The 12,356-nt window shown below is 35.0% G+C and overlaps 1 protein-coding gene across 1 annotated transcript; it reads left to right on the top strand.

Moving 5' to 3' along the window:
* Positions 1 to 1,069: 1,069 nt before the first annotated feature.
* On the top strand, positions 1,070 to 1,582 carry LOC142443459 (translationally-controlled tumor protein-like). Its single transcript, XM_075544820.1, has one exon. It carries the CDS (start codon positions 1,100 to 1,102, stop codon positions 1,580 to 1,582), a length of 483 nt encoding a protein of 160 aa, XP_075400935.1. The 5' UTR covers positions 1,070 to 1,099.
* The last annotated feature ends 10,774 nt before the right edge of the window (positions 1,583 to 12,356 follow it).

Raw genomic sequence — 12,356 nt, 5'->3', positions numbered from 1 at the left:
TCCATCAGCCTTGTTTTTGGCTTATGTTTTCAATATCTCTTGAACTTCTTCCTTCAACACTGTTGGTTCTTGCTCATATATAAGCTTTTCTAAAGCTGTCAATAAAGGCCAAGGGGAACATCACTTTCTTCCCTGTTTAGGCAATGATGCAAATCTGCTTTAGGGCTAACAATGAGGCATTCAGCTCCAGCTTCCCCAACTAAGTGACTATAGGCACCTTACTCTAGACGCTAGCCTCGTGCCCCAAGCTGTACATGCTCCATGGACTTCCAAGTCCACCACTGTGTCTCCTGCTCTGACTCCTGGTTCTATTGCAGCTGCTCTTCTACTGCTCTTCTGGTGTCAAAGGTGACTCCCAAATTAAGGAGGTTCCTTGTACAGGGATCTCGGGATCCCCAGGATGTGTTCCATCCTGATTTTGTTCTCTTGCTGGTAGTGAGATTCCCCTATTCCTGCTTCTCAGATGGCCAGTGGGATTGCATTTACAATTAATTCTGTTAACAATCTGTAGATTTATGCTCTGAAGACTGGCTTCTGCAGGTAGCAGACATTTGCTGTGTCTTCCTACCCACGTGAACATTAGCCATCCCCCACAGGTAGCCATAGTGACCCTATAGGGGAGGGTAAAACAGCCCTTGTAACACAGTTTCCGGTAAGTTTCTGAGATCTTAACTCTCTATGGGAATAGAAAGCCTCTGCTTTCTCCCATTACATCAGTGGCATTGAATTGCTGACCTTACACTTAGTGGTCCAACACAGACCCACAGCGTTGCCAGGAATCTATTGACAATAATTTTAGAATAGAGTTGAAGTTAACATAAAGGGTTAAATAAATGTACCTCTGCCAAAGAAGCGATGAAAATGGATCGTTTGAATTAATTTTTTCTCCTGATAATCTTTTAGATCACACACTTTTAATATAAAACCTAAATGAAAATGTTTCTTAAGCCCTTTCCGCCCGCTCTCCCCTGCCCCCGAGCACCGCTCCGGCCGCACCTCGCTTGCTCAGAGTTCCCGGCTCCTGCTAAGCTAGCGCCGCCGCTGTCTCGCTTCAGCCGCCATCGTGATAATCTACCAGGACCTCATCAGCCATGATGAGATGTTCCCCGACATCTACAAGATCCAGGAGATCGCAGTCAGGCTGTGTCTGGAAGGGGAGGGTAAGATGGTCAGTAGGACCAAAGGTGCCATCGATGACTCCCTCATTGGTGGTAACGCCTCAGCTGCAGGCCCCGATGGTGATGCAGCAGAAAGCACAGTGGTCACTGGTGTTGATATTGTCGTGAACCATCACTTGCAGGAAACCAGCTTCACAAAAGAAGCCTACAAGAAGTACATCAAACACTACATGAAATCAATCAAAGGCAAACTTGAAGAACAGAAACCAGAAAGAGTAAAGACTTTTATGACAGGTGCTTCAGAACAAATAAAGAACATCCTTGCAAATTTCAAAAACGACCAGTTCTTTCTTGGTGAGAACATGAATCCAGATGGCATGGTTGCTCTGCTGGTCTACCGTGAAGATACTGTCACCCCATATATGATCTTCTTTAAGGATGGCTTACAGATGGAGAAATGTTAACACCGTGGGCAACTCACGACCGATGCCTCATCCCGACTGGCTGCTCTTCATCCACACGACACCAGGACTTAGACAAACGGAACTGATATCATTGTGAGCTCTTCATTTACTTTTGACCTTGATTTATTTGGAGCGGAGACTTTTTTTTTTTAAGGAAAAAAAAATGTCGTGTAGGTTGTCTAAAACAAATGCATTTAAACTAAAAAAAAAAAAAGAAAATGTTTCTTAAGATGTAAAAACATATGCTTAAAGGATACATAAAAATAAATTTCTAGTTTAAGATATGCATGATGAACAATTTTTTCTTTATAAAAATATTTATATTTATCTCATGCTCAGATTAAAAACTACAGACCTTTGATATTTATGTTTTATATGATTTCTTTATAATTTCCATTTGAGATTTGTCCTACCATTTTCTACCCTTGAGGATCACAGGGACTCCTTACTTTATCATTATTAAAATCATTAAATTTTCTAAAGAGGAAAGCTTACATCCTATGCAAGTCTTAAATTTTTGTCAGCTCATTAAAGCATTAAAATAATGCACATTTAGGTTCATGCATATTATTGATATTTAATTATTCAATGGGAGCACAGGTTAGGATAGCTAATCTGCCATACTGAAAGAAAAGGTAGACAAAGATTACTTACAAAAATTAGGAATCAGTGTTTATTTTGTATTAAGTATTTTGGTGCATTTTAAAGAGAATAGAGATATTTAAATTGGCATTTGAAATTTAACATGATCAGCTAAAAGAGACATTATACTGAAATTTTACCCTGATAACTTACTCCTTTCTGAGTTACTAATGTATATATTATTTCCTAATTTTATAAAAAATATTATTAAAAATAATTTATTATCAAAATTTTCTTGGATAGCTTGCCTTATAAGACATAATGATCATATACAAGTAGGTTTGAATCTGAATTTATAGAAAAAAATGTCAAATTTATTTCCCTAATTTTACATCAATATTTTCTAGTATGGTAAATCTATATTATTTTAATTATTAAAAAAAATAAAAGACAGGTAGGACAAAAGCCCTGGCACTCTGCTGTCTGAAAACTTTATAAGCCAGTTCTCTTGGATCATGGACTCATTATGAGTCAGAACTGATTTGAATGCATATAGCAACAATACCAACCAAAAGAGAAGATATTTATGATAGTTTGATAATGCTCATTCATTTTATTAATTTTGGAGTTAAAATATTACACCAAAGCTTATATTTATGTTTAATAACAAATACAAAGTTTATAAAACCTGGTTAGGAAAATGAAGTCCCCCCTCCTCTTCATCTTTCATGTTTAGAATTTAGAATATTATGGGAAAACAGCTGTAAGAAGTTCTCAAGTTAAAGATTTTTTTCAAGCAATTAAAAAAATATAGCTGAAGATACTCTTAGAGTAAGATATGAAAATATGACTTAATTACTTTTATCCTCTTCTTACATGGATAACAAAAATTTCCTTTGTATGGTAAAGATAAGTAAAGTGCTCACATACAGCTGCCAGTTGGTGAGATGTCACAGAATTCTCTATTACATCTTCAAACTCTCAAATTTACTATGTTTACAAATATAAAAGCTAGTCAGTGATGGAGATTATCAAAATACAAAGTATTCTTATAAAATAGTTCAATTTCTCTAGGACAATTTCAAAGTCTGTTTCATTTGCCTCTTATTATCAACAGGGGACATTTTCTATCCTTATTTCTCACTAATCATTTCTGACAAGTAGTTGGCAAACTTACCTCTGAAGGGCTGTGCACAGGGTTCTAGGTCACTCTCACCCCGTGGGAAGAAAGCCCGTGTGATGCATGTGAAGGAATGCCCTCCAACAAAAGGAAAGGACAGCTCTGTGCATAGTCTTACACGCTTTATTTTTAGTACAACTAAATTTAAAGTTTTCGCCATTATTCCAGGTGTTTGACTTGACCCAGAATGTTCCTCTTCACAGAAAAGACAATGACTTTGTAGAAAACTAACATGTTGAACCAGGCATACAATTCAACCTTTCTAAGACATTTAGGACTCTAAATAAAATACGAAGGGAAAATTGTTTGCAATTAATATAGAAGAGGTGCAATGCAGCATAGCGCAACATTGTATAAATATATGTATAATTATAAATATATACCTATATTAGGAGACGGGGTGACATAGTGGTTAAGTGTTTAACTGCTAACCCCAAATCAACAGTTCAAGCCTATCAGATATTCCATGAAAGAAAAGATTTTCGACTCCAGTAAAGAGGTACATTCTCAGAACCGATTGGGCTGTGAGTCAGCAATTACTCTATGAGAGTGAGTTTGATTTTTGGTAATTATCTGTGTATATTTATAGGCAAAATTTTCATTAGAACAAGAGAAAAATTATTTATTTGAAATGTTAAATTTAATCATTTAAATAAGTCTAGCATAAGTGATATATGTATTATACAGATAGTTAAAAGTTGAAACATTTTAATTCTTCTAATTTTGATGACTGATGTGTAAATATATTTTCACTCATTATTTTGAACTTTTTGCTACAAATAATAATTGCAGTGTCAATGACTATGGTAACAATGCTACTAAAATATATGTGTGTATATATGTATATACATATATCTTCTCTGATTTAAATGGAAGTATTTTTTGTCATTTGTGTACTAGACATGATCCTAATTTTTAGATGAATAGCAACGGTTACATTATGTGATCTAATAGTCTAATAACTCCTTTAATAAAATAACATTATCTTTTTTATTGCTCATTTTCATTCCAAATGTTGAATATTGAGGATACTATAATGTCTCAATATCAGTCTGGTCACTGATATAATTATTTAAGAATTATGATCATTACTTTTGATTTAACATTATTTTATTATGATATAAAGCCTGAGGCAAACACAGGCCCAGTGCTAATTGTTTCTATGCTCTTTTAATATTTTTTAACATTCCATGTATAAAGATAAGCGTATATAAAAGATCCAAAGGACTGTAATTCAAATCAAATTTACAGTAAATACTCCCTATTTGAAACAGCAATAGCATTTAAACTTAGATAAGGTTTAGTCAATCACTCATATGTGACACAATAAAACAATGTGTTAAATTGGTTAAAAAGTATTAATTGGTAAAAGTATAGGGAATTAAATGAAAAGATGAAGTGGTAAAGATGCTAGAGAAAATTGCTCAGTTTGCATATAAATTAGTTAATTAGCCCCTCACCTGCCCAGGTATAAGTTTATAACCCTAATTACAATAATTATATAAACTCCCAGGACTCATTAGGGAAATGTGAGAAGGAAAATTAAATGTATTTTACCTTTATATAATTTCCATTGACAGTTTATAACATTAACATAGATTAAGTTTATTTAAACATTTCATACACATATCCCTTTTATGGCTGAAGTTTCTAAAGGCTTTACTTAAAATCAAAATACAATGTAAATACTTTGAGAATTGGGGTAAAATGTTAACATGACTACTTTCTCTAAAATTTACACACTTTAAGTAAAAAGTTTCTAAAATTCGTAATTTATGATATTGATATGTTTGTTAGCACTCAAAGATGTACTATTTCAATGAATACAAATAGGTTAAAATTTCATGATTTATGGAAGACCTAAAACAGAATATATATTTTATATTCTTAAAACAGAATACATATTTTATATTTAATGGATAATTTATACACATACCCCAGATTAATTAATTTAATACATATTTATAGAATATTTCTATAAAGTTAGTACCCATTTTATGATATATTCAAGTTAAGACAATTGAACACACAAATATTTGCTTTGTTCATATCTCATTACTAGTAATCTACCCCTACTTTGTTAGTTTTTTTCTGCTGTGGTGACTTGTGTGTTGCTGTGATACTCAAAGCTATGCATCAGTATTACAAATGCCGACAGATTCATCTGTGATGAACAGTTGTCAGCAAAACTTAAAAAAGTAACAGCTGTCCATTCTGAGGAATTAAATACTATTATTAAAAACTCTTACAAATAACAGCATGACACTGTCTCATATAGCGCCAAAAATTAGCCCCTCAATTTGGAAGGCATTCAAAACAAGATGATAGAAAGGCTGCCTTCTCTAAAAACAGTAAATTTCAATGATTTCACAAGAATAAAGCTTTCAAGACCTTTATATGCTAATAGAGGATGATGCAAAATAATAAGAAAAAGCAACAAACATCAATTAACAATTAGACGGTGGAAAATGCATGTATGAATATGGGAAATGAACTTAGAAATGATTGAGAAACCATGTAAGGCAAGACAATGTTTCCTTTTGTTGTTTAAAAGATCAGGATAATTCAACCACAACCTACAGCAACAGCAATATTAGTATCATGTATTGTTACAAATACAAATTATTTTCTTTATATTCACTATGCATGTACTGACAAAATTAAGGGAGCAATGTGTCATTCATTATCAAAAAAGGGCATTTCAATATCTGTGAGATATCATCAATAACATCATACATAAAGAAAGCAAAAGATCATTACAAAGACAGGAAAATAAATGATCAAAATGGATGTCTGAAGAGTCTTTAGAAACATTCTCTTATCCATAAAGTAGTTTAGACAAATGGAAGGCATGAAGTAAAAAGGCTGAACAGAAAATTTCAAAGCACTTGAGAAGATAAAGTAAAATATAATGAAATATGCAAAGATCTAGAGTTAGAGAGCCCAAAAAGGAAGAACACGCGCAGCATATCTTAAATTGAAAGAGTCCAAGAGAAAAAGTGAAGCTTCAATTTGCAATATTGAAAGATTCTATAAGAAAAGTAAAAAAAAGTATTGAATAATGCAGAACACATCAAAAGAAAATGGAAAGAATACACAGTCACTGTATCCGAAAGAACTTGATGACATTCCAGCATCTCAAGAGGTGGCATATGATCAAGAACCAATGGTGCTGAAAAAAAGAAGTCCAGGTTGCACGGAAGGCATTAGCCCAGCACAAAGCTCCAGGAACTGAATAAATGTGAATTTAAATGGTTTAACAAACTGATGAAACACTGGGAACACTCACTTGTTTATGCCAAGAAACTTGAAAGACAGCTATTTGTCCAACTGACTAGAAGAGGTCTGTATGTGAATCCAGTCCAAAGAAAGGTGAACTAACAGAAGGCTCAAAATATGAACCATTATCATTAACATCAAAGCAAGTAAAATTTTGCTACAGATTTTCCAAAAACATTTGCAGCACTACATTTACGGGGCTGACAGAGTTTCAGGCCAAATTCAGAAGAGGATGTGGAGCCAGGGTGTGTTAGGCTGAATTGTCTAAGGAAGCAGGTTGACTCCACTTATAACACGAAGTATCTAGTTGACATAATCCCTAACCATTACAAACTACCCTTTGTCAACCTGATAACTTTATGAAACTCTTTAAACAGTCACTCAATAAAGTAATGAGATCATATTTGTACCAAATACGATATAACTAACATGGGTACAACTGAAAATGGACCCGTCCCATCAAGCCTTCTAATACATAAGTGAACTAAACAGAAATACAACTGCAGTTAAGTCAATTCCTACACTTAAAGCCCATAATCCTATTACCATCTTCCCCCACCCATAGAAATATGTACATCAGGCATTCATGTCTTTATCTCCCCATAGTCTGTTTGACAGTCTGTCCCTGGTCTGGTTTTAGCTGCTGATATGGTGTTTCTCCATTGCGTCTTACTACAGATGTGGTTGATTTGATTTCTGTATTTTCCATATGGGGAAGCCCACGTGTTGTTGGGGGTGCGGGTGGGATAAGGTATTTGCAATGAACAAATAGATGGTTTTTGCCAATTCAACATGCAATCTTCACCTTTATTTGTATCACCAGCTCAATATTTTCCAACAACTACTCCTTGCTGTTTTTTTCCTCAACTTTTTCACTCTGTTCACAAATAACTATCAGTGCATCTTATTAGATGCGTAATCAACTTCCAACTGAAGTCCTTAGTAGAAGACTTCCATTTCTTCATCACTAGTTTTTGTGTTTGGTGCATAAATTTGGATGATAGTTGGATTGATTGGACTTCCCTAGAGGCAGGTAGATATAATCTGATCACAGACAGCATTGTACTACATGATGAATTTAGCAATATCCTTCCTGAAAATGAATGTCATTTTCTCTTGAGTGTGTTATTCCCAACATAGTATGTTACCTGATTTTCTGATTCAAAATGGCTAATACCAGTCCATTTCAGCTCATTTATGCCTAGGATATAGATCTTCATGCATTCCATTTCTTTTGACCACCTCTAATTTTACTAAAATTAGTAATTCTCACATTCCACGTTCCAATCATTAGGCATTGTTTGCTGTTGTTGATCTTTACCTTAAGTCCTGCACCTCAGCGAATGAAGATCCAGCAGCCTCCACTCTCACAGGCTTTCCCCAACTCATGTCACCAAGGATCCACTCGACAAAAAATCAGCTCTTCTTCAGTCAAATTTTCAAGTGCCCTTGGACTTGAGGGACCTATCTGCCAGCAGTATTTCAATGGTCTTTTTCCTTTGATTAGGCTTTCAGTATTTGAATATGTGCTTCAAAGCTATGCATAAGGTTTGCAATGGCTTCTTCCTCTGAAGTGGGTTGACCAACCCTTCTTATTGTTTGTTCTTCATCTGGAAGCTCTGCTGAAGCGTGTTTACTTTGGGTGACCTAGCTAGTATTTGAAATTCCAGTGACATAGCTTCTAGACCCACAGCAGCATACAAACCACTATAGTAAAAGAAACATTAACAATGATTATAGTAGCACATGGACAGTGATCTCTGAGAAGATCACGCAAGATTCAGAAACAGACTTTGAACAAGGCATATTATTGCTGATGTCAGAAGGATCTTATCTCAAAGCTGAGAAGACTAGACAGATGTTTACTTGAGTTTACTTGACAATGCAAAGTCATTTGTCTCTGTGAACCATAATGAACCATGGATTAACTTGAGATTGGGAATTTCAGAAAAATTAATTGTGCTCATTGAGAACGTGTACATGGATCAAGGGGAAGTTTGTGAACAAAAAAGGGGAAAACTGCATGGTTTGAAATCAGGAAAGGAGTATATCAAGGTTGTATCCTTTCACCATATTGCTCAATCTTATGCCCATCAAATCATCAGAGAAGTTGGATTATATGAAGAATATTGCATCAGGCTTGGAGGAAGTGTTATTAACAACTGTGGCATATTGATAACACAGTCTGGCTAGCTGAAAGTGAGGAAATTGAAGCACTTGCTGATTAATATCAAAGATTATTGTCTTTGGTATAGATTGCAACTCAATGTAAGGAATGCACAAATCTACCCAACTGGACTATAGGTAGCCACATGATTAAAGGAGAAAATTGTGAAGTTGTCAAGGATTTTGTCTCACTTGGATCCATAATCAGTGCTCCTGGAATCAGCAGTCAAGAAATCAAAAGATGCATGCATCTGCTGCAGAAGATATCTTTAGAGTATTGAAGAGCAAGGATGTTACTTTGAGGTTGAAGATATGCCTGACTTAAGTCATGGTATTCCCCGTTGCATCATATGCATGTGAGCGTTTTACTTGAAAAAGGAAGACTGTAGAAGAATAGCTGCATTTGAATTGTGCTGGTGAAAGTACCACGGACTCATGAAAGGACAAACCAATCAGTATTGGAAGAAGTAACACCAGAGTGCTTCTGAGAAGAAAGGGTGGCAAAACTTCCTCTGACAAACTTTTGATGTATTCCTAGGAGAGACCAGGCCCTGGATGTTTGGTAAAGTAGAAGGGTGACAATAAAGAGGAAGACCCTTGAGAAGATGGATTGGCATAGTAGTTTCATCATTTGGGTCAAAGAAAGGAACGATTGTGAGGATGGCCCAGGACCATGCAGTGTTTCCATGTATTACGCATCTATTGCTGGAAGCTGACTTGATGGCACCAAATAACAACAACACTCATTTTCAATAGTACAGTAGAGAACTCCAGACAGAATGGGGTTATAACCATAACCATAGAGTCCAGAATTACAATACATTACATAAGGAGTTATGGTTAGAAGGGGCATATTAATTGACGGCAATGCAGCTGGTGGGCCCCATGTGGATTGGTATCTATCAGGATTAGCTGGAAAGAAGAAATGATACATTTGAATTGTGGCACTGGACAAGAATCTTGAACATATCATGGACTGCTAACATGACAAGCCAATCTATCTTGCATGGAATAGGCCAGAGTTTTCCTTAGAAGCAAGGATGACAAAGCTTCATCTTACATGTTGTGGATATAGTGTGAGGAGAACCCCACACACCCATGCAGGGGGAAGAACAACAGAAACCAGAGGGAAAGGGAGACAGCAGTCGGTGTGAGATTTGAAAATACTTAACAATCTACAATCTATCAAGGGGCCACGAGGTTTGTGGGGTGGGGAGGGGAGAAAGGGGGAGGGGAAAAAAGAGCTGATCCCAAGGGCTCAATGGAAAGCAAATATCTAGAAAAGAAAGATGGAATATAGGTACTAATAGGTCAGATACAATTGATGTATGGATTGTAACAGGAGTAGTAAGAACCCCCAATAAAATGATTATTAAAAAAAGTTCTCTTTAAATTTTTTAATTAAAAGATCATTTTATTGGGATCTATTGCAACTCATAATGATCCATACATCAATTATATCAAGAATATTTTTATATATTTGCCATCATTCTTTTCTAGACATTTACTTCCTATTGGACCCTTAGTATCAACTCCTCTTTCCCCGCTCCTGCCCCACCCTCGAAACTCCTTGATAAATTATAAATTATTATTATTTTCATATCCTACACACCAACTGCTATCTCCCTTCCCCCATGGTTTCTGTTTTTCACCCACCTGGAAAGTGTGTGTGGGGGTGGGGAACTATGGTTATGTGTGGATCATTGAGATCTGTTCCCCCTTCCTCCTCTCCTCTACCCAATTTCTCCCTACCTTTCCGGTATTGCTATTCCCAAGAACGTTCTCTTATCACAAATGGTCATTGAATAGCTAAGTTAAAAAGTTTAATTATATTTTAAAATCTCATGTATTTGTTTAGCTTTGTCCTATATTTAAGTATAAATATTCTTAAATTAATAATTCTAAATAGTTTTAAAATCTAAGGTCCACTTCCCTAAAAATAACTAGATATGTTTTTAGCTTACAAAATTCCTAAACCCTGAGTTTGTGGGTAAGGAAATTCCTCTATGTAAAACTGCATTTCAAAAAATCTGCACGTTGAGCATTTCTGAAAACAGGTTCTCTCTGTGGCTTGTGGTGATGCTTTCATAAGCAGTTTTCAATTAACTTCTGACAAATATATCAACTATTTAAGTTTATATATTTTTAAAGCAAACGTTTTACTTTGCAATACAACTATTATAAGAATTTTAGAGAAATAAAAATTTACTTCACCAAATATTGCAAGTTACTTTTCTAGAAGTTTTTTCTTTTAATAAAAATGAAGAGATAACTGTTAGTCATCATAATTTTTGTTTTGATAAGTTAATTGTGTTTACTTCTTAGACATTCTTATATTCCAATTGCTATGCTCTTTCTATAAGCTAATGAAAAATGTACTGTATGCTACCAGCCATGGTAACACAGTAGATTAAGCATTGGCTACTAAGCACAAGGTCAGTAGCTTAAAGCTACCAGTTTCCTATAAGAGAATAAAAGGACTTCTGCTATTGTAAAAATAATGCTACTTTTTTTTCAAGAAGTAGCATATGAACAGAACCGATGGTATTACAAAAAGAAGCTCAAGTTCCACTGAAAGTATTAGCCAAAAACAAGGTCCCTAAGAACTGATGAAATGCCAAATGAAATCTTTCAACATGATGATGAAGCATGGTGAGTACTAACGCATCTATCCCATGAAATTTGGAAGACAGTCACTTGGCCAGTTTAATAAGGATAACCATATATCCAAAAAAACCTTTACCATTCCAAAGAAAGGTGATCCAAAAGAATGCACAAATTATAGAAAAATAATATCACATTCAATTAAAGTTTTGCTGAAGTTCATCCAACACTGGTTGCAGCATTTCATTGACAAGGATGGTGTAGGACTGACTGTGTAGGGTTTTCTTATGTTGTGCATAATTTCTAATTTTCTTAAACATAAGGAAAATGTTGTCTAAATGATAGTAAGGTCAGACAACAGAGAGCATGCAAACTTTATGCATTAACCTAAAGAGTGACATCATCCATTTTCTGATTATTTCTATAAGTCTCTGATGTGTGCATTGTTTTCACCCTTACACATATAACCAAATGTCTTCAGAAGTTGAAAGCATCAACTTTTAATATAATAATAAATATCAGGCAAAAATTAAAAACATTTTCTAAAACTATCTCTTGGGAGCTTATCAAGATATTTAACTTCAATGTGGCTTTGTATTCAATTTTGTCATATGACTATTTATGCTCTTATAATTAGCAAAGAGGATTGGGCTATAATTAATTAAGTTAATCTTGAATCTTGGAATATGGCAGCAACCCTGATAAATGACAACAAAATGGAAGGCTTGGGTATGTTAAATATCCCTGTGCTGAGCAGTGTACCAGGGGAAAATGATGCTGGCAGTCAGCTTAACGCATATATTGGAAATGGAAAAGTGGAGAGTCATTCATGGTTAGTGTTAGGGGCTTTATCAGAGTCTGTTAGTTAATAAAATCCAGTGTTTCTTTTCCTCGATATTTTCTAGACTGCCCTACATGTTAGTAAGCATTTAGGTTCTAAATTATAGAATTGCAGCAGAAATT

The sequence above is a fragment of the Tenrec ecaudatus genome, chromosome 3 (assembly GCF_050624435.1).
Source record: "Tenrec ecaudatus isolate mTenEca1 chromosome 3, mTenEca1.hap1, whole genome shotgun sequence".
In the NCBI taxonomy this organism is placed as follows: domain Eukaryota; kingdom Metazoa; phylum Chordata; class Mammalia; order Afrosoricida; family Tenrecidae; genus Tenrec; species Tenrec ecaudatus.
This window is presented reverse-complemented; position numbering and strand designations above follow the sequence as displayed.